The 23,605-nt window shown below is 43.6% G+C and overlaps 2 protein-coding genes across 3 annotated transcripts in view; both read left to right on the plus strand.

The window, feature by feature from the left end:
* F5 (coagulation factor V) overlaps positions 1-22,371 on the plus strand; it is a 68,281-nt gene extending 45,910 nt beyond the window's left edge. The window contains exons 15-25 of the mRNA XM_051147752.1: positions 1,008-1,244; positions 3,849-4,056; positions 7,416-7,595; positions 9,611-9,727; positions 10,744-10,815; positions 11,870-11,973; positions 12,387-12,542; positions 14,188-14,332; positions 16,972-17,123; positions 20,050-20,232; positions 21,703-22,371. Coding sequence (XP_051003709.1) covers positions 1,008-1,244; positions 3,849-4,056; positions 7,416-7,595; positions 9,611-9,727; positions 10,744-10,815; positions 11,870-11,973; positions 12,387-12,542; positions 14,188-14,332; positions 16,972-17,123; positions 20,050-20,232; positions 21,703-21,849 — 1,701 coding nt within the window. The 3' untranslated portion in view covers positions 21,850-22,371. The remainder of the gene's footprint in view (positions 1-1,007; positions 1,245-3,848; positions 4,057-7,415; positions 7,596-9,610; positions 9,728-10,743; positions 10,816-11,869; positions 11,974-12,386; positions 12,543-14,187; positions 14,333-16,971; positions 17,124-20,049; positions 20,233-21,702) is intronic.
* The window catches only part of Nme7 (NME/NM23 family member 7), a 391,631-nt gene that overhangs the window by 125,811 nt on the left and 242,215 nt on the right, over positions 1-23,605 (plus strand). The gene's annotated exons all lie outside the window — the stretch shown is intronic.

A 23,605-nucleotide genomic window follows, 5' to 3' on the forward strand; every position in this document is an offset into this window, starting at 1 on the left:
TTCTGCTCTTCTGGAAGTCAGAAATGAGTCTCTTCTGATGTGTTCATTCTACAAGCGCCGATCTCGTTTTCCCTGAGAACCTTCCCATTGTCCTTCCAAACTCTCCTAACCATTCAGCTGGCAACCGTGTCCAAGGCAGGCTCGCCCAAACACGGTCACACTCTCAGCACGGCACCTGTTCTAGCCAGGCCCGTGCTTCGGGTTCACATATGTCTCTCTTCGCCAGGCACCTACAAGCTTATTACGAACAAGAACCATGCCTCATTCAGCTTCAGATCTCAGTCGTGGGCATCCTAGATCTCTGTTGCCGTGACAAAATATGCAGGGGAAAGATTTTAAAAGGGAAAATTTATTTTGGTTACTGGGTTTGGCAGTTTTGGGGATATAGTCGCCTGACCCCCCCCCTCCCCCGTCTCTGTGGGGTTGGGTTAAGGCAGAGTATCATGGTGGGGAGCATGTGGTAAGACGCAGCTACTTGCCTAGCGGAAGGCTGGAAATAGACGATAAAAGAAAGGGGCCAAAAAGATGACGTACACAACGAAGGTACGCCCCAAAGAGCTTCTTCCTCCATCCCTGTCTAATCTCCTCATTTCCACCACCTTCCAATAATAGGATCAAATTAGGATCAGCCTGTTTATCTGTTGGCCAGAGCATCAGGATTAGATGATCTAGCCATCTCCCTGATGTCCTGCTACCAAACGTTGCCCTGGGTGACTAGCTCTTCATAACTCAGTCTGGGGTCAACACTTCAAGCCATTACAGTAGCCACTTACACTAGTACTTTAGCCTGAGCCTAAGAACATATTTTGGTGTTTCCAGGGTGTGTTGTTTGGGTCCTGAGTCACATAGTGATTGGTAAATTAGGTCAAGTAGTATGTAGAAGTTAATTTGCAATTATGAACAGCCAGTGCTCCTTAGCTCTGACATCATAACTGCCTGTCACAGCCTATCATGCTACGGTTTGGTCTGGTGATACATCTGTGGGTCACTCTTTTTGTTCTCCCCAGGTTCGCTTTAAAAATTTGGCATCCAGACCATTTTCTCTCCATGCCCATGGACTCTCCTATGAAAAGTCCTCAGAGGGAAAGACTTATGAAGATGACTCTCCCGAGTGGTTTCAGGAAGATAATGCTGTCCAGCCCAATAGCAGCTATACATATGTATGGCATGCCACCCAGCGCTCAGGGCCAGAGAACCCTGGCTCCGCCTGTCGGGCTTGGGCCTATTACTCTGCAGTCAATGTGGTAGGTTTTGCATTCTGATTCCTCCCCTCACAATATGGGCACAGTTCATCATTTCTTGCTAAAAGGCCTCTGCAGCAGGCTGGGCAATGGTGGCACACACCTTTAATCCCAGCACTCAAGAGGCAGAGGCTAGCCTGGTCTACAGAGTGCATTGCAGGACAACCCGGGCTACACAAAGAAACCCTGTCTCGAAACTTAACCCTGCTCCCCAAAACCTCTCCTGGTCTCTTTCATGGGGTACATGAAAGGGCAGCAATACTATGAATAGCCCAGGTTTCTCCACACAGTTCATCAGATGTGGCAAAGAGAAAAGCATCCGTTCAACAGACAGTAGGGGGTTACATAAGCGAGGAGTCCAAGTGTGCTCACAGAGAAACATGCTGATTTGCAATCATAAAAGTAGTATAGTCTTACGCCAGGCTTTGGGGGACCCCAGGGAGTTGGGAGGGCACAAGGGAAGGACTGAGCCAACAGTGCAGTTACAGATCACATGCTGGGTTTGGGAGTTTAAGGAGGAAAGTTTTTTTCCCCTGCTCCACTTAAGCCATGAAGAGATTAATTTTGCTACTTGATGAATTAGCTTTTGCTAATAATGAACAGTGTGATAAGAACTCAAGCCTGTTCTGAGTTAAATAAGGACAAGGGGACGAGGCTGTGGTGTCCCCAGAGGAAGAATGCAGGCACATTCCACCCCACCCAGCGTCCACAGGAAGGTAGGAACAAGTAGCTTCTCCACACAAACTAGCAACTGTCTTGACCATGAGAAGTTATGCCAGCCCTTGGCTTCTCAGCTGGCCTTAGGCACCTAGGCAGCCTAGAGGGAAGCCAGCATCCATGCTGTGCCTACTGCACACTCGGCTCCTTTGTTCCTCCTGACTGAGCCTGAGACAGAGAGGCCCCTGCGCAGTGAGACACCCAGACAAGAATTGGCTGAGGGCTCTGCCCAGGTTCACAGCCAACAAAACCCAGAGGCCTCTCTTAGCCCTCCGCCTGGCAAAGGGCAGCCAGGGTCCAGATTTTCCCTAAAGATAGGTTTTGTGTTTGTTTGGTTTTTTTTTTTGTTTGTTTGTTTGTTTTGTTTTTTGCTAGGCCAAGGTATCCTGGGGGTTTCCTGGGGGTGGGGGTGGGAGTCCTCTTCGTCCTTGAACAAGCGGTTTAGGCTAATTTCTATCATGGTCATGGATGCCTCAGGTCTCTTATACTCTTTGGAAGCAGGTGAAGGGGTCAAAGCCATCAGAGGCCTAGTGATGACCCCAGTTCATGCAAAAAGCCTCGCAAGTAACAAGGGAACAGAGCCTATATCAAGGGCAGAGAGCTTCCTAGGAGGCCTCCTGAACTCAGCGCTGCAAGAAATGCCATGCTTGTCTCTGGCCATCTTGACCTCCCCTTGAATGTTGGTGATGATCCCAGAGAAAAGGACTCAAACATGGACTATCCAGGGCCACCATGTGGGTATCTTGTTCCTACCCGAGCCACTCTGGGACCAGACACCCAGATAGAGTTAGCCTCATGGGCTAGGGTAAAGGAAACAAGACCTGACCACCCACCGCTGTACCACCCTGTCATGGAGGATGCAGTCTCCTGCTTACTGTACCACACACCCACCGAGCCGGCCCTCGGGGTGCAGCTGAATGCTTTGGCTCTTGAAATTCTCTTTGAACAGTATTTATAAGCTTTTATACACTGTTCCCTGAAAAGCCAAGGATCTTTCTTCTATCATTCCACAATAGATGCATTGTTCAAAACAACGTGGTGCTTGGCGTAAACAGACATGTTCTTTCAATGAAGGGTTGGGGGCAATGCTTCATTTTTTTCAGGTAGTAAAAAGAGTGCAGATTCAGTTTCTTATTTATTTGTTGGTGTTTGGTGTTTTTTTTTTTTTTTTTTCCAATCCTGAGCACCAAACCCAAGCCTCATAGATGCTCAGCAGATACTCTACCAATGAGCATCACCCCACCCCAGCCCTGCTGCCTGCACATGCTTCTAGGCTTAGATGTAAATACCCATTCTGATGCTGCAGGGGCCACTAGGAAAACAACTTGCCCCACCCCCTTTTTTTTAACCTGGGGTACTAAAATTTAAAAACAGACAGACAGACAAAACCAAGAAGGAGCTGTGCATGGTGGCAAAGATCTGTGGTTCCCGCCACACAGGAGGCTGTGGAACTGGCTCAGAGAGTGTTCAGGGATGGTGTGAGCAATTTAGTGAGATCCTATCTTTAAAAATTAGAAAGAGGCTGGGGATGGAGAGAGGAGGAGGGAGAGGGAGGTAGGGGAAGAAGAGAGAGAGATCGGTAGACACATGTTCAGTGAATATACTTACGTTTGCCATTTAGGATAGTTGTCAGGATTAGATAAGATACTACAGGCAAAGCTTTTAACACACTGTAGGTGCTCAATAAATGACATTTTTTTGGTTGTCAATTTTATTTTTATTATTCAGATAACGGATAACCTCCCAGGCTTATTCATTACTGATCTTCAAGTTTAGAGCCTCTAAGATGAGATTTTCTTTTCTGTAAGAGCTGTGATTGTCAGAAGAGGTGGGGGGGGGGCGATCCCAGTGAAAGGAAAGTGTTTGCAATTTGTTTTTCTTGTCCTCCAGGAGAGAGACATCCACTCAGGCTTGATCGGTCCTCTTCTGATCTGCCGGAAAGGCACACTTCACAGGGAGAGCAACCTGCCTATGGACATGAGAGAATTTGTCTTACTCTTTATGGTCTTTGATGAAAAGAAGAGCTGGTACTATGAAAAGTCCAAAAGGTCATGGAGAATCGAATCTCCAGAAGTGAAAGTTTCCCATGAGTTTTACGGTATTTTTCCACTATCTTTGATCTACTCTATTTATGCGGTAGCAGGTCACCGTGGTTCCTGCCCTTAAGCCTTCACGTGATAAACCCTTAGGTGCTCCTGAGGAGTCAGGACCTCAACTAAGCCTGGCTCCTCAGCATCCTAGGGGAAGGATCTGCTGGTAGGAAACAACTAAAGAGCATAGAGAGCCTGCAGGACAGAGAGCTTGCAGGACAGCACATGGGCTGCTTGCCAGACAACCCAGCAAGAAAGTGGATGCTGTACCTGGATGGCAGCATCCATTGGACTGGGCATGGTATCACTCTGTTTTTTATGACACTAATGACCCTGCTTCTTGTCACCTAAAATAGTGAGGTTTTACACTAAGAAATGACCATGCACATGTCTCTTCTGACATCACAATGGCTCTAGCAGTTCCATGTCTCAGCAACTGCTAAGCAGTCAGGTGACCAGACACCGGCAAGGCAGCCCACACTTAGGAGGTCGCACTGGGGAAAGCATCTCCGTTCTGAGGTCCTTTAAGGAACATGGCCTATGAGTTGACGGATAAATTACAAAACAGTTTTAGAAAAAGGCAGAATGAAGGGTGCAGTGCACAGGCAAGACAACAATGGTAATTAGAAACGAGAAGAAAATAAAGACCGATGTGCGGGAGGGCGGCTCAGCAGGTAAGAGCGGAGGACCACTCCCTCAACCCTGCATGGTGGGTGGAAAGAAGAGGTTCCCACAAGGCGACCTCTAGGCTCCCCCACACAGATTACAGGCCTTCAGCATTGGAAGTGGAGGTGGCCGTTCTGACACTTCTGTCTCCGAGGACCTTTGCTTGAGCTACTGAGTCTGTCAGAGTACTGGGGGGGAGGGGGGGCGGAGAAAGTTGCACATGCCTGAAATCCCAACACTCTGGAGGCTGAGGCAGGAGGACTAAAAGGTGGATACAAGCCTGAGCTGCACAGTGAGACCTTGCCTCAAAGAATAAAATAAATAAATAAATAAATAGTATAGCTCAAGATATTTTTATAGCGTGCTATTACATGCCACCTCTTGCCAGCCATCGAGACTAGGTAGATTTAGTCTCCTTGTAACATGGACATGCACAAGACACTCTTCTCCTTATTTGACCCTACTTCTAGAAATTCAATAACGTCACTTGGAAAAATACTTTGTGATACAAAGTATGCAAACAGCAATTTAGAATTTGTTGTAACTATTCTACCCGGTAAGGATGGAATCTGTCCTTCATAAAAACATTTAAAGATTTAGAAATTTAAATGTGAAAAAAAAAATGTTACATAGGGTACAGTTGATTCAGACAGCTGTCAGACAGACTGCAAACAGAGCTCCCCCTCCCTTCCTTTCCCTACGTTGCCCTCTCTCACCTCAGCCTCTCATTCCTGGAGCTTGCTCCCAGGAGCAGGAAGTAACACCCTTTAGAAATCCCCTCAGCCTACCAAGAACAGCACACAGGCTGCAGAGTCAAACAGGCTTGTCTCTCGTGGTCTCTCGGCTGTACCCTTTGCTTGAGGAGCTCCCTCCTCAAAACACTTCCTGATTTCTTCAAAAAGCCAAATGCATTTAGTATAGCTTCACTACTAAATACGTTGCTCCGTGGACATTTAGCCATCCCAACATTTAGTATTTTACGGGAGGGGTCCCCAGGCCCTAGTGTGGTGCCTGGCTCCTGCAGAATGTGCTCAGGAGACGTATGAAGTGGTGAATGAATGAGCCAACCACGTCACCACTCAGCTCCATGTGACAAATGATCATTGAGTACCGGTGTTGAAAGTCCTCACTCCCACATCCTGGTGTAGCCACAGAACAATGCTTCCACAGTGAGCACCCCCTGTGCCCTTCCTTCCCTCTTCCACAGTGAGCATCCCCTGTGCCATTCCCTCTTCCACAGTGAGCACCCCCTATGCCCTTCCTTCCCTCTTCCACAGTGAGCACCCCCTGTGCCCTTCCCTCTTCCACAGTGAGCACCCCCTATGCCCTTCCCTCTTCCACAGTGAGCACCCCCTGTGCCATTCCCTCTTCCACAGTGAGCACCCCCTGTGCCCTTCCCTCTTCCACAGTGAGCACCCCCTGTGCCATTCCCTCTTCCACAGTGAGCACCCCCTGTGCCCTTCCCTCTTCCACAGTGAGCACCCCCTGTGCCCTTCCCTCTTGCGCCATCTACTTCTTTAACAGAAACTGAAGCACAGGCAGAGAGCTGAAAGTCAGGTATGTGTGGAGGCGGTCCCATCCTCAGGATGATTTCACAAGTGCCCAAGTACTTTCAACTCCTCCCCCTCCTAAAGTTTTCTTCACTGGTTTCCAAAAATCCTACAGCAACCCCTTGAAGAGGAGAATTCTGCCCTTGCTTCTGTTTCAGGGAAGTATTTGGTAGCTCCAAACTTTATCATTAACCTTTTTGCATTATGTTTTTAAGGTGAATAAGATTATCAAGTGCTTTGAACACATGCACAGACACACAGATACCCCACAAACACACACACATACACACACAACACACACATACACACACACCAGATACACACATATATGTGCACACCTACCCACACATACACACACAACACACACATACACACACACACCAGATACACACATATATGTGCACACCTACCCACACATACACACACAACACACACATACACACACACACACCAGATACACACATATATGTGCACACCTAGAGACACATATACGATGCACATACACATGCACTCTCACACACAGTGGTAGTGTGCCCAAGGATGAGACAGGAAGACCTTATGTTCAAGGTCACCTTGGGATAAAGAGTGAATTCCAGCCTGGCCTGGGCTGTATAGCAAGACCCCCACCTCAAGACAAAACAGACAGACAAACAAACAAAAGAATCCATTCACTAATGGGAAGGTAGACACAACATGGCAATGGTAGACTCTAAGCTGAGAGCTGAGTAGAGGAGCAACCACAAGAAGGACAGTATGACACACGAGCCTGCTATTTATCTCACACTTGGGCACTGTGTTATCTTCCGTTTTCCATTTTTCTACAGCAAAGGGACATTTATTCTATCAACATGAAGGACAAATGGGCAAACCCTTAAGCAGGAGAGGGACAAAATCTGGGGGAAAGAAAGGAAAACTGTTTTGAAATGGAGCTGATCCACACTTTTGTAGGTGTTTGTGAAGTCTCCCAAGAATTTGGAAGTTCTGCGTCAGCCCCTTATTTCTATGAAACCAACCTGCCAAGGGCCCTTCCTATACCTGGGTAGGCCTAGGGATGCCCAGTACTGAGGAAGACGGGTGATGAGTTGGCAGCTTACCTGGCTCCTCCTTGTGTATACAAGTTTTTAATTGATTACAACTCTCTTTCCTTTCAGCCATTAATGGGATGATCTACAACCTGCCTGGCCTGAGAATGTACGAGCAAGAGTGGGTGAGGCTACACCTGCTGAACATGGGTGGCTCCCAGGATATTCATGTGGTTCACTTCCATGGCCAGACCCTGCTGGATAATAGCACCAAACAGCACCAGTTAGGGGTCTGGCCCCTTCTGCCTGGTAAAGATCTTTGCAAGGAAAGATGTCCCTGCTAAGAAATAGCAAGACGGGGCACCAGTAACTGCCTCTCTTTCTTTCCTTGGACCTCTGCTATTTAAGGAATCAGCTGAGATGATTCAGATCTAGATCCCAAGACAAAGCTCTGTTTCTATGCTGTATACTGAGCACAGAACATGTCTCCCATGAGCTGTGTGTAGGCACCTCGCAGGACAGACTTGTGACCCCACTTGGTTTTTTTCAGAGATTCTGTGTCTTGTGCAGTTTCTCCTGGGCCCCTGTGTGTCATAAGAATCCGATCTCAGTACGTGACAAAAATAAGTCACCAAGGCACAGGAAAAGAGAAACCATTGCTATTGGGAGGTTGATTAGAAACATGAATTGGGCTTTTCTGGATTCTTGAATTCCACTTCTGAAACCCTCCCTCTGAGCTTTCTGAGTAACTGACTCTGGAGATGATAGCACTGACCAGATCCATGCCTCTGTTTGGAGAACGAGCTCATTTGGTGGTTGGAAAAGCTAACAGAGACATTTAGAGCTTTTCGTGTGAAAATGTGCTGATTCGTGCAGATCTAGACAAGCTGTACTCATCGGGGAGGATTTTGTCCTGTCACTGAGTTGTTTGCAGGGAGATCTGCTAGTGAAAGGAGCTATTAGGGTGAGATGCCACTGAAGACCCAGGACACTGGTTAGGATGTGCGCCTACTGACACTATCCTCCCTGAGACTTGGAATGGGCGTAGATCTTGGGAAGGAGACCCAGGGTTCTGAAGCTCATCTAAGGTCTGAGGAACTAGTAAGAGGCAGTCCCTTCACAGGAGTTGGGCTGAGGAAGTCGTTGTGTGAATCAGTCTCCTATATGGACATGGTGGTCCAGATGGGTCTGTTTTACTAAGGAGAGGGAGAAATGGCTTCTTCATAAGAGATCTAGAAAATTTATGTTTTGTTTGACTTCAGAGAGAGGATAGACCAGGCCGAATACAGCCCATGTTTTCACCAAGTGTCAGCTAATGAGTGGTTCTTTGTGTGAACACCTGAGATGGCCTAAGAAGCTAAGGTTGAGCAGCCCACATAAGTCTTCAAACCCAAATAAAAAATTTTACAAAAGAACATGAGAGACCTTGCTAACCGTGTTTGAGATGAATAGGCATCAACTGTTAATTTTTACTCACAATCAGGCTCATGGTCATAAATGATAGTCAACAGAATCTAAGTATAGGGTCAATTGTCAGAGTAGACACCAAGTACCAGTAAGAATGAACAAAAGCTTTGGAAACCTTTTCATTTTTCTGAAACAATTCATGTATGTTTTTTATCCAAGTAGGTACACTCTCAAAAGAATTTGAAACCATAAGGGAAATGATATTTTTATTCCATATATATGTGAAATATACAATATTTGTATATGTAAACTATTAAAAAATAAGCTGTATAGCTATAAAGCTGGGTAATGAGTCATTCAAAGTCATTTTGAAACTTGAAAGTGTATACTTGAGTTGTGTATACTTGTAACAGTATATTTAGATAAATGAAGACTCCTTTGGGTCAGGCTCGTATTTTATTTTTAATGTCTGCGTGATTTATTTTGAGCAACATTTGTGTTACTTGTCTGTTCAATGGTTTGTTTGCTCAAAATAGTCCCGTGTATACCCACTCAGTGACAGATGGCCTTGAACTCCTGATTCTCCTGCCTCCCACTTCTGAGCGCTTTGGTTAGAGGCATACTCGGAGGCACCCAGTGTATCGGGTTCTTGGTCAAATGCAAGGCTTTGTGGAGTGTAGGCAAGCACTCTTCGACTGAGTCCCTCTGCACACTTAGTTTTGGTAATTTGTGGGTGCTGGTATTATGGCTGATGTTGGATTCGCTTTCATCTGTAATGGCTTCAAGAGGAATGAGTCGCTTTTAAAGTCTCCTCTGCAGCTTCCTATGATACAGGGACTTCAGGAACCTTAGCTGCACCACAACATTAACTTGTTAATTACTGAGTTTGTAATTTTGTCCTTCACTCTCTGTCTTAGGTTCGTTTAAAACTCTTGAAATGAAAGCATCAAAGCCTGGCTGGTGGCTCTTGGACACAGAGGTTGGAGAGAACCAGATCGCCGGCATGCAGACGCCATTTCTCATCATAGACAAAGGTATCAGTCATGTCATAGTTGCTGGAGAGGGAGTGCCTGATAATAGACTATTTCCAACTTGCAGATGGCAACTGTCTGGTCTTCACCATTCTGTTGTCAAATGTCAAAATGGGCTTCCCCCCACCCCCGCCCTGGCCATTAAAAACATAAGAATTATCTATAGCATCCTAACAAATGGGTCAAGTACGCCATGACTGGGGGACCAATGGTGGTGCACACCTTTAATTCCAGCACTCAGCAGGCAGGTGGATTCTTGTGATTTCGGGGGCCATCCTGGTCTACAAAGTGAGTCCAAAACAGCCAAGGCTACACACAGAGAAACCCTGTCTCAAAAAACAAAACCAACAAAACAAACAACAACAACAAAAGTGTCCTCCTCCTGACTTGTGATCCATGGGAAAATATACATAAGAAAATCTCTAGGTTTCTAGAGTAGATCAGAAAGAGTGACCAGAGTTCTGCAGTAACAGGTAGTAATCTGTCATTCATCTATTCAACACTGTGTTCCCACCCAGGTAATCGCCTTCCTTGTGTAAAATGTAAATAATCTTGTACTCTCAAGGTCAGTAGCCAAGAGTGCAGTTTTACAATTAATAGTACTTAATATAAGTACTTTGTTTTAAAATCCAACCAGATGAAAATCAGCTTAAAACTATTTGTTAAGATTCCAGTTGTTGCCGGGCGTGGTGGCGCACACCTTTAATCCCAGCACTTTCAAGGCAGAGGCAGGTGGATCACTGTGAGTTCAAGGCCAGCCTGGTCTACAAAGTGAGTCTAGGACAGCCAAGCCTACATAGAGAAACCTTGTCTTAAAAAACAAAAAAACAAGACTCCAGTTGTTTTCTTCTGTAGTAGTTACTATTCCAGTAAGCACCAGCCTTGTCACTTTCTAACCAGGCATACAGAAGTCAGTGTGGTAAAAGGTGAAGGAAAGCAATCAATAGCCATAGAGGTTTTACTTGCTTATATGTATTTTCCAAACAAAAATTATTTATTTTTGTTTCTGTTTTTCGTAGAGTGCAAGATGCCAATGGGACTAGGTACTGGTACCATATCTGATTCACAGATCAAGGCTTCAGAATATCTGAGTAAGTAGTGACATCATAGCCTGTGACTAGTGACACCTATGTAGAGTCGTGCAGTATGCAGCTCATGAAGCCAAACACAATGACCCATGCATGGGCCAGTTCCTTCCTCCAGGCCTTCATCTGCCATAGCTTTAAAAAAAAAAAAAAAAAAAGCTCTGTTTGTGGTGCTCCTCTGGTAGAGGAAGAAGAAATACTTCAGGAGCTAAAATCCTATTAATAAACTTATCATTTCTACTTCTTTTGATTTGTGTTGGCCCCAAAGGGTCTTTTTTAGGAAAAACGAAGAACTCAGCTTTGCTGATATCTCTACCTAGGCAGCCCAGTAGCTCTACAGGGACTTGACAGGTAGTAAACAGCTTAATCTTACGACCTTGTAATAATTTTCCAAATGCCATTTATCTTGCCTAGATTGGTTCATACATATAACCTTCAGCCAGATACACAGAGCCCTATTGTCCAGGAAGGATGGTCTCGATGTTTATGCCAGCCATTCATCTAGTCAAGAAATGCTATGATCAAAACCTCTCTTAATTTATTCATTGCCCCAAAAATTTATTCATTTTCAAATACCTTCCTAAGATCTAGAGGCCATCATCGAGAATAATGAGACTCCCCGCATGTCTCTGCCAAATCATCCTGACTGGTAGGCCCATTCGGCAGTAGCCATGTCAACGTAAGCAAGAAAACACAAGCATGACCTGTGTGCAAGAAAGGCGGATGATGGTTTACAGCTGACTAAACATGGCCTGAAGCCAAGGTTTCATCATTAAGGGCTGGTTTAGCAGCCAACGCCCATGGCACTTGCCTGGTCTCCTAACTGTAGCACAGACCCTCCAAGGATCTGTGGTCTCTGCTCGATTAAACTTACTTGAGAAGTTGGTAGTTTTCCTTTCTTTTCTTCTTCATTTTTCTTTTTAAAAAAGGGAGCTTCAAGCCAGATGTGGTAGTACACAGTTATCACAGAAAGATTGTAGGATCTAGTTTAGCCTGGGCTATATAAAGACCGTCTCTCAAACATAAATAAATTCGAATTTTTTTTTCCTTTTGAATTTAGGTTATTGGGAGCCCAAATTAGCCCGGTTAAACAATGGTGGTTCATATAATGCTTGGAGTATAGAAAAATCTGCATTAGAATTTCCTCTTAAAACTTGGATCCAGGTATGTCTTACTAACCTGATAATATTATGAAAAAACTGGCAGTGGATTTGGTAGATTCTTGAAATGGCATTAAAGGAAATAGCAGTAAGTGGTGGCAGAGACTGCTCTCAGCTGTCTGCTTCTCCATAACTAACCCTGAGAAGTGGCTTTAGTAATTTTCAATCTAAGAAGAAGAAAAACCAGACAAAGATGTTAACTGTTTTCCCAAAGTAAAGCACAGCTGGCCAGTACCTGAACCGACACTCAAGTCGGGTGTGCTTCGCTCAACTACGGACCGTACCTTGCCATTTTATGAGCTTGCTAAGATCTTGGGCATTGTCCAATGCTAAAGAAAGCTGATTATACCCTGAGCTATGGTAAGGTGTGACTCACTAACAAGGATGGTTCTGTTTACTGGCTTGGCTGTACTGCAGGTGGACATGCAGAAGGAAGTTGTAGTCACCGGGATACAGACCCAAGGCGCTAAACACTACTTGAAGTCTTGCTTTATCACGGAATTCCAAGTGGCTTACAGCTCCGACCAAAACAACTGGCAGATCTTCAGAGGGAACAGCACAAAGAGTGTGATGGTTTGAGCATGTGTTTCTAGCTTAATCTCAAGACCCACCCTGCGGTTCCCATAGTAGTATCCTTTAAAATTACATTTCAGGGAGTTAGAAATATGAATGTTTTTTTTTAAAGCATCCTAGGGAGTAAAAAAAATGCTAATATTATGATGAGCCTGTATATTACAAATGAAAACGATACATGGAGCCACTAAAACTTCAAACCGCCACAGAGTTGAGAGGAAAAACGCATTTAACCAAGCACCCCTCTGAAACAGATTGCCAGATAGTAGTAAACAGCAGAGCGTCTGCCTGTGTTCAGCACAGGACCCATGCTAGAGACTGCCTGCAGAGGACTTTTGACTTTACTATCATATCTTATTTTGTTCTTCATCTCACCTTAATGTATGGTGATTGTGGTTACCCAGTGATGCTCTGGGGGACTTGAGTCTTGGGCTGTCTTAAGAGGGCATGCCTGAGGACTGATAGACTTCTGCCTGGTGCCTCATGAGCCCCGGCCACAGTTCCTGGATCGCTCCCTCATTTCCAAAGAGGCAGAGAGCCTGTCTGCCATGAGTACACCAACCACCTTGAGGCTACGTCTATGTATAGTTTATGTTTGAAGGTCATTTGAATAGTCAATCTATATTTATATTTATATATTAGATGAGTTGTGATCCTTTGTGTGGCATTTAAAATATGAATTCCCTATTCCTGCTGGCCATATGTGTAGGGTCCAGTCTCGCTTGTCCTCTGATGTCCTCCTGCTGTCTGCAGGGTCTACAGCCACACTGCCTATTTCATCTCTGAAATCATAAGTGTTCTCTTCTACTTTTGGGCCAGGCCTGCTGTGGATCTGTCAGTTAGTCTTTCATCTTCTCCAAGTGCTGGCTCCTTTACTGATTTCTTTCTACTGTTCAATTGTGCTCAATCTTGCTGATGCCTACTCTCGGCTTCTGTTCTGGCTGGGCATTTTCTGATACTTCTCTGTGAGGGAAAGGGAGGTGAGTCACAGCCTGGTGCCTGCCAGGTGCAGGTCAGAGTCCGAGTTCTCACCGGGCACCTGACGAGGCCTCGTTTCTCAGGCTGTTATGTAGAAGTAGAGGTCTACACTGTGTCTCCTGACGTCGCTGAGAGATCCTTAGTAGAAGTCCTCCTAAGCTCCTCCTACCTTAGCCTTCGCCAATACCGTCAGATGTTTCTAGTACTGCTTTAAGCTCAGGAGCCCACAAGTCTATTCCTTCACTGCAACCATTGCTTCTGTGCTTGGATGGTTTTCCTGTGATAGTTGGATGGTTTATAGCAGTTATCTAGAGAAATCGCTGCCTTCTTCGCCTCTAAGCCTGGAACATATGAAGTAAAAAGAAAGCCATGTTATTCCTTGATCCCCCAGAAAGGCTTAGCTGGTCTGTTTTCTCCACGCCACCTTTCCATCTTCATTTGCATATTTTGTATAGTCCCGGGTTTCTATGTAGCAGGAGGGATCAGGGGAAAGTGTATCGGCACCAGCTTCCTCTTAGTAGAAGTTTTTCCACACTTAGTTTTTCCAAACCGAATCATATCGGTTTCGGTTCCCATGCTAGGACCTTACACAACTCATTAGATAGGAATTTTAAAACTCAGCCAATTTTTAGAGAATTGTTACTGATGCTTTCTTCTTCCCCACTAGTACTTTGATGGCAATTCAGATGCCTCTACAATAAAAGAGAATCGGTTTGACCCTCCTATTGTGGCTAGATACATTAGGATACATCCAACCAAGTCTTACAACCGACCCACCCTTCGGCTGGAGCTGCAAGGCTGCGAAGTAGACGGTAAGGGACACTCCAAGACTCAAGATTTAGGCAGCGCGGGAGACTAGAATTCTTAGACACCTTCAATGACTCAGGCTCAGTGTGGGGCTGGGGGGATCTTTGCAAGGCAAACTCCAATCAGAAATATTCTCGGTGTGATCTAAACAGAGATGGAACCTGGTTCCGATAGTCAGGAGGTAGGCAGCACCTCACTAAAAGATGTCTGGATGCGTGAGCATCATCAGGGCCGTGCACGGAAACCGTCTAGGTTGGAACTGTCACCATCAGCCCATTTTCAGTGAGAGCTACCTGACTCTCAAAGTTTCCCAGGCCACTCAGATTTTAATGAAGGAGCCACATCACTGGCATATTTTCTGGTGTTCAGTGGGTAGTTTTGAGTCGGAACCTGGTTTTTCATTTCTGAAACCATGAGCGTGCTCTGTATTCTGTTTTGGACTCTGCATAAGTACCCTTTTTTTCAAGCATCTATTTGGCCTGTGACCTAATAAAATCTGGGTCATAATAACCAATAATAATAATAGTCTATTGACTGTTGTCTGATTTTGAAGCAAGGCTTTCCAATATTTTTTGTTTTGCTTTTTTTTTTTTTTTTTTTTTTTTTGAGACAGGATTTCTCTGTGTAGCCTTGGCTGTCCTGGACTCGCTTTGTAGACAGAGATTCTTCCGCCTCTGCCTCCCCAAGAGCTGGGATTACAGGCATGCACCACTGTGCCAGGCTTCCAGTATATTTTTAATAATTTATTTATTTTTTATTTTATGCACACTGGTGGTTTTGCCTGCTCGCATGAACGTGTTGGGGCCTGGAGTTACCGACAGTTATGAGCTGCCGTGTGGATGCTGGGAATTGAACGCAGGTCATCTGGAAGACCAGTCAGTGCTCTTAACCACTGAGCCATCTCTCCAAGCCTGCTTTCCATTGTTTTTAACTTCCAGGCATATGTATAAAATACTATCACTGTCCAGGCATTCTGGGGTAAAAGACGAAAACAACTGGCCCAGGGCTTGGCAGAGGCAGGCCACAGCTGACTGCTAAAGAACTGAGTAGGTGACAAGACTTAGAGACATATGTTGTGTCATGTTCTTGGAAGCTGCATTATCATCGCCTGAGATGGGGAAAGAGCCCCTGACTCACTCTGAAAAAAGTACCTGAGCTTCGGAACCAGTTTCTTACCAAAGCAGACAAGGCTGCACTTGGCACTTATGAGAGATACGGAAATGGACACTCACCAGCACCTAGATACTAGCTGTGTACAAAAACGCCCCCACAAAAGGCAAATGTGTGGGCAGGGTTACTCCGTGAAACACATGCATAAGCCATGGGGTTTTGTTTCCATGATTACAATATAAATGATAGATTTGTTCAACCACACAGTCTAAGTAACCTAAACTGTAAGATGCTATTCCGTTCCCTTACTGAACTTTTTTCCTTCCCTTTTTAGTACTCACATAATGATCAGTACGTGCTCTCTTTAGAATTTTTTTTCCCACATAGAAAAGGCAAGCTCTCGCATGAAGAAAATGTGTCTTTCAAGGAAAAACAATGTAATGCTGAGATAAGTTGCCGGCTAGCCTCACTGCCTGGCTAGATTCCCTGCACTGATAGCTCAGCTTTGCTGCCTAGAATGCTCTAACTATGCCTTGGCAAAATCCCAAAGAGCACATGTGTTCAAAACGTTGAAAAGGAAAGCACGGAAGGTGACGGCCAAGGCCCACGACATCGTCTCAGTGGCTTCTGCTGGAACAAACTAGTTTTTATTTACAGCCGTGCATTGCTTAACTGCGGAAATCAGTTCCTAGAAATGCGTCTTTAAGCTGTTCTGTTACTGTGCAAACATCATAGATTGTGTTTACACAAACCTAGGCAGTACAGGCCAGAAACTCAGTGTGGTCTCTTGATACGATCAGGAAACACAGTGAGTGAGCACAGCATGACCGTTTCACAGTAAGCCAATTTCTTATAAGTAGAAGGCACACGTTCAAAAATAGTGATTAAAATGTAGTAGACACACAAAGCAGTTACATTGGAGCTCCTCATTGAATATTATGAATTGTACGTAATCGTATGCACTCTGTTTCTACACATGTAGCGGCACAGTAGGTTGATTTATGTGGGCACCATCACAACCACAGAGGGTGTGTGTTATTTATGGCAACTGGGATATCGCACCAGTCTAACAGGAACCACAGTCTAATGGGACCACTATTATTTATGTGGTCTGTTATTAACTGAGATGTCATTTTGTGGCACAGACGATACGTAGCTTGTTCGGAGCCACCATCTACCTTGAAGCACAGACAGAGGGTTGCATGAAGAACAGAGTGCCTGCACTTAGGATATAGTATTGGGTGGGATACTGCCTCTAAGTTCAGTTTCCGGTTCTTGTGACTGCCATGTGTTGGGCAAGCTATTGAGTATCGCTGCACTCCATGTCCGCTCCTGTCAAATAGATGTGGGTGTGAGCTTTGAATAGCATATTAGTCGCAGCAGCGTGATGTTTGCACTTGAATTGAACGACCTCTCTGTGTTTCCATAGCTCTGCTGTTCCCTGGGAGTGCTATGTCTTGCCTCCTCGGTTGCAAAATGCAGCACAGAGACTATTCGTGCTGGGTAGTTAATCACATTCCTTTCCCCTTGACAGGATGCTCCATGCCGCTGGGCCTGGAAGATGGAAGGATAGAAAACAAGCAAATCACTGCATCTTCATTTAAAAAGTCATGGTGGGGAGACTACTGGGAACCCTCCCGTGCCCGCCTGAATGCCCATGGCCGTGTGAATGCCTGGCAAGCCAAGGTGACAGCAACCATATAAATGGAGTTCTCTCACTTTCCAGAAACAAACAATACCACCACCACAGGGGATATGACGGTGGCTGGGGGCAGGAGTCTTAGCTTCTGGAGTCCCAGGACTGAGATTCTAAATGACTTGCAGAATCAGTAGCTTTCAACTCCAACCATTGCCCTGAGAAAACATCTGCATCTTCCCGTTCGGTCTTGATCTAGCTTTGATCTAAAACAGGAAAGGACAACAGTTTACAAAGAGCTAGATAGTAAATATTTTAGGCCACTGGCTCTCAACCTTCCTGATGTTTTCACCCTTTTAATACAGTTCCTCTGGTTGTGCTGACTGATCCCCAACCGTAAATTAATTTTTGTGGCTACTTTATAACTGTAACTTTGCTACTGTTATAACTAATAATGTAAATAACTGATATGCAGGATATCTGATATGTGAAAGGGTTGTTTGGCCCCTCCCCCCCAAGGGGTCACAACCCACAGGCTGAGAATCCCTGCTTTAGAATCAGTGCTCTGTACATTTTCCCCATGGCAACAAGTCAACATGTAAGTGAATGAGAACAGCCATCGCTTACCAGTTCCTGGCTGAGACACTTTAACATTAATAACAAACAAATAATTAGAATTTATAACCTTTTTCCATAATGTGTCACTTTTTTGTACCCTTTCTTTATGAGCTTTGTGACTTTCCTCAAAACAGTTAGAGGAGGAACATTTATAAAACCAGGAGTAGGGGCTGGAGGGATGGCTCGGTACATAAGAACACTGGCTGCTCTTCCAGAGGACCCAGGCTCAATTCCCACCACCCACATGGCAGCTCACAACTCTCTGTAACTCTAGTTCCTGGGAACTGACAACTTCCCACCTATAAAATAAATTTTTAAAAATGATTTTTAAAACTAAATAAAACCAGGAGTATGTCACTGATGTGAGTTAAAAAACACTTTCCAGAGAGCTGCCTTTGACATTACTCTACTAAGCATTTTCAGGTTATTTGCTTTCAGGATAGCTGTTAATAACTGATTCATTTTTATTTCATTCATCACTTGATAGTGGATCACAATAGCATGATAATTTTATGATGCCTTCAAACAAGGCAATCCAAGTTCATTACTTAGTCTCTCCCCATCTCCCTCTTCTAAGGTATATATATATTATTAATATATGTAACTACGCAAATAATATATAAATATTTATGTATGTAAATACATCCCAATTCCTAGACTCTGAAGATGTCTTGATTCTAATCTCACAGGAGGCCACTAGAAAGAAGAGAAAAATGTGTGAGCCCCACATAGTGTCTTAGGAGCCAAGACCTGTGTTATGAAACCCGTTCTAGGCTATCATGGAGGCACAGATCACTGGAGCAGCAGGAGTTTATAATGAAGCATCTGGTCCATATCTCTGTCCAAGTCTAAGTACACAGCAGAGTAAATCGACTCAGCTTAGTGCTGATGAGGAATCCTGGCTAGAATCCCTCTCTCCCAGGACTCAAGCCGGTGTCCTCTGTGGGAAGCAGCCCAAACATTTTATTCTGCAATTTTGCAGAAGAAAACCATTACCCAGAGAAGACAAAACAATTAAAATAATAATATTACATTACGGCCTTATTCAAAATGTAAATAATAAATAAAAAATAAAAATATAGTTATTTCCCAGACAGCCCTTTAGACTTGTACATGGTAAATCTTGTCACCCGTCCCTCTATTCTATAACCTTTTTAAAAAATCCTTTCTATATAGTTAACTTTTAGTCTTTGGGATGGCAATTAAGACCCTACCAAATGAAAGGCTACCTTTAGTTTTTAATAATGTCATTTTAATCTGAATTTCTCAGAAAATTCTGCTTGATCTAACCTTCTCTTAGCATAAAATGTCTTTACATGATACTAAGGGAATGCTGAAGATCAAAGCCAATACATACTGTTATGCATAGTCAATCTATCCATTGCCAAGTGTATGTCTTTGTGATATGTACAAAAATTCTCCACCCGTATCCTGTATCATTTATATAACCTTGATTTTAAGTCACTCTACAATGCCACACAGAGGGCCTCACAAAGTTAGTAAATTTCTAATCCTTTAAATCGATGAATTTGCTTTTAAAAAAATAACCTACATCATGTAAATATATAGATATGTATTCACATACACAGACACACATGTATCCACACGAATACAAATGCCTTTGAGGAAGTGCAACAGCATTTATTTCATATAGAATTGCATGAGAACAGTAGGGCATGATGTGTCTCCCAAAGGTAAAAACATTAGTCCTTCTGACCTTTCTTCATGTGCATGTCATCAGACGTGATGAGACCTTCTGTGAGGCTGGACATAGGACATTACTGTGACATTTCTTTCAGGAAGATGCCTGGTTCTTTATCAGACAACCCTGAAGCAGTATCATTATAGCACTTTCAAAAAGTTAATACTTTCAAATAATTTGTAATTTTATTCCTTTTGTTCACAGTAAAATTCATTTATACATTTATCCAGTGTCTATTTATTACATGTCAACTGTATACCTTGTATTGTTATGAATACCAGGGGAAAAAATCTAAATAAGCCTTCACACCAGAACAGCAAAGGAGCTAAGCAAGCAAATAATTACACATTGGTAGAAATTAAATTTTTTAAGTTGGCATACGAAGTAATAGGTTTAGCCGTGACATTTTGTTCTTAATCATTACCCTTCGGCATTGTTTTCCTCTGTCATACTTAGTCTATTAATCTCTCTATAATTTCCCCCCCCCCCCCCCCCCCCCCGCATAACAACAAGCAAGAAACCACAGGGAAGTTTTCTAAAAGACTCCCAAGGGAGGAGACAGAAAGCTTTGTGCATTTCTCAGCATCTCCCTCATAGCAAAAAGAAACACTTGACGTCTCCCCCATCTCAGTGTTTTGTTCTTATCACTTTCCTAGGCAAACAACAACAAGCAGTGGTTACAAGTTGATCTGCTGGAAGTGAAGAAGATAACCGCCATTGTCACACAGGGCTGTAAGTCTCTGTCCTCTGAGATGTATGTGAAGAGCTACAGCGTCCTGTACAGCGATGAGGGCATCGAATGGAAGCCATACAGGCAGAAGTCCTCCATGGTGGACAAGGTACAGGATGCTATGTTGGTGGGGGGAAGGCTGTCTGCAGACTGTTTCCTAGTGAGAAACGGCAGCATCTTGCATCTGCCAGTGCTGATGTGAACCACTCCCCAGAGCCTTCTCAAAGACCCCTGTTCTACAGGCGCTGGTCTTAACAGAGGGAACATTTGTATCGCTTTTTTTTTTTTGACTTAACCACTTTCTCTGACTGAGAAAGATAGTGAATCTATCCAGAAGAAAAACTTTCCCTACAATGATAAATTAAACAAACAAACAAACAAAAACAAAAACAAAAACAAAAACAAAACAAAAACAAAAACCATTGCTGCAGGCCAAGCATGGTGGCTCACACCTTTAATCCCAGCAGAGGCAGAGGCAGGCAGACCGATGTGAGTTCGAGGCCAGCCCGGTCTACAAAGCAAGTCTAGGACAGCCAAGGCTACACAGAGAAACCCTGTCTCAGAAACAAACAAACAAACCAAACAAACAAAAAAAAAACATTGCTGCAGAGATAGACTTGCTGCTTGTACAAATCAGATGCCCAAGACCACAAGTTTCTTTAGGTCACATTGTTACTAAACAGAAAACATCCGGGAAAGCAACTCTGCTCGCAAAATGAGCTACTCCATTGCACTCCTAAGTCCCTCTACCTGCCACACGGTGATTCAATGATGCTATGAGAAGCTAAGCCAAGGAAGCATGACAAGGAATCCAGGAATGAGAACTGGGCTAAAACTAGTAGGAAAAAACAAAACAAAACAAAAACAAAAAACAGCAAGAGGGGAACTGACATTTACTGAATTATAATCAAATGCTCAGCACTGAATATATTTGTGTCCTTTTCTAATTTTTAACCCTCTGGCAGCAGAGTGTTTTATCTTTTTATAGCAAGCAGTCCTCACACCAGGGAACCCGGCTATTAAAAAGAAATAATGGCTCACCTCTGCTGTTTGTGTAAATTTCAGGGAACTTCCTGAGGGTGAAAACGAGAACAAACACGAGCAGTTGGGGAGGGAGAAGCACACATCAAAAAGGAGAAATAAAGAAAATCGCAGGGTCGTATTTATTTTAAGTGCCAATAATAGCAAGTTATTTGTTGGCATCCACTACTTGACCCTTGCTAGGCCCTTGCCGCGAGTTTGCACACACTTTCAAATCTGTATGTACAACTTGTGTGAGGCGAAGCTTTTATTACTGCCACCCTGAGGATAAGGCAGCAGAGTACAAAGGGACATAATGCCTTCTTCAGTGTCACGGGGCGAAGTGACATAGTGAAGGAGTGAAGACATAGTTTTGCAAACGCTCATGTCTGCTTTATTTATTCTTCCTAATTTGGCACGTGTCATTGAGAAATGAGCATCTTTAGGGGGACATCTATCTGGCTTGTGATTTCATAATATGCTGAAAATTGTAAAAAAAAAAATGACATTAATACCCATGATGCAAATATTAACCATTTAAATCATGTTTTCCTTTTAGATTTTTGAAGGAAATAGTAATACCAAAGGACATATGAAGAATTTTTTCAACCCACCCATTGTTTCGAGATTTATCCGTATCATTCCTAAAACATGGAACCAAAGCATTGCACTTCGCTTGGAACTCTTTGGCTGTAATGTTTACTAGAATTGACTGGGGTAAAAAGGAAGAGAATAAGAACTGAAGAAACTCCTCAGAGCACGCAATGTAGAATGGCTATTTTAAGTGTTAGATTTTCTACTATTTTTCTAATAGAGAATAAAGTTTATATTAGAAGCTTTTACAATATTAACTCATTGCTGCCATTAAGTGAGGTGGTGGCTAGTATTTCCTCACAATTTGAGTAGAGATGGGAAAATATTAAGAACCAGCAAGAATATGACTATCTTTCACTCTGATTAAAGATATTATATAAGGTAATAGTTATATAATGGAACAATATGGTTCACTGTGGCCCTTTTAGATCCTGTCAATATTAATAAAAGAGATATTACTTTTGGGAACTGTTCATGGATCTAGAAAACTTTCATTCTTGTATTTTTCTTTTAGAAACAAACTATAATTTGTAAACAATGAAAACTGAAATACTTTAGGTTTTTATAATAGAGAAAAAATACCTTGCTACAATGAAGTAAGAACTTTAAATACCCTGTGTTGGGCTGGCACAGTGGGCAAAAGTACTTGCTGAAAAAACAAAACAAAACAAAACAAAACTGGTGGCCTGAGTTCACATCCTAAAGCCCATAGTGGAAGGACAGAACGTATTCCAGGAAGCTGTCCTCTGATTTCTCCATGCAGCTGAAGCACATGTGTGCAGCCATGCTCACATGCAAACACTAAGAGTAAATAAAAGGTTTTTAAAGTCCATCTTCTGTGTCAATGTGAGTCCTCTGATTCTTCATGAGCAAAAAAACAAAAAGCAAAAACAATCGAGCATGTTTCTCACTTTCCAGTTGGACTTGTGAATCTGTGTTGGTCTTGTTTAGGGCAAGTAGCTAGAGTGCCCACCCATCAGACTATAATAATGATGATGAAGATGAAGAAGAAGATGATATGAAGATGAAGAAGATGATGATGATGATGATAACAGCAGCAACAACAACAACCTTGGAAGAACTGGTCACGTGCCTTGGCTTGATCAAAAGCTGGCACTGTGGGGCATACTGTTTCACAACTTGGGTTCACCTAAGGGAAGGCACTTCACTGAAAAGATGAGCACTGGGACTGTTGGCCCAAGCGTAGCTCTTCCTGTTAGAACTGCTCCAGGCTAAAGTGGCAAGTGGATGAAGAGTTCTCTGTGTGCGCTTCTTACTTGCCTTGCCTCGCCCAGCAGCTTCTCCTGTTGGCATTCTTTCCTCTGAAAACTTGGAATTTGGTGCTGCCGCCCTGCTTGCCAGTCTGTGGAGCCTTTCAACATCTATGAAGTCCCTGGGGATGGACACTTTGTACACACAAGAGTTATTCAGATAGATAGTCAAAACCATCTGTTTTTGTGAAATAAACCACCCCAAAACATAAGCAAGAATTGTGCAAATTATACATGAGGTAGTAAGATAGATGGTCATTTTACAGTGTGTACGTATATCAAAATATCATTATATACCATGAGTACAATTTTCCTAGATTAAAATTTTAATTGCAGAAACAACAGCACACTCGCTGTCTTTCATGGTGCTGTGGCTTCACCGGGCTGAACTAGATGGTTTCATTGCCGGCTTTATTTGGTGTTACTTGTGTAGTTATAGCAAAACCATGGCCTCAGCTAGATTCCTAGGGGGATTTGTGTGGATACGGAGATGGAGAGGGGTTCCCTTCACATTGTCTCAGCTCCAATTCCCCACTATATGACTTCTACATGCAGTCTTCCAACTCCATATCTCCAGGGAGTAGGTGGGCTTTTTAT

This window comes from Acomys russatus, chromosome 6 (assembly GCF_903995435.1).
Source record: "Acomys russatus chromosome 6, mAcoRus1.1, whole genome shotgun sequence".
Classification (NCBI taxonomy): domain Eukaryota; kingdom Metazoa; phylum Chordata; class Mammalia; order Rodentia; family Muridae; genus Acomys; species Acomys russatus.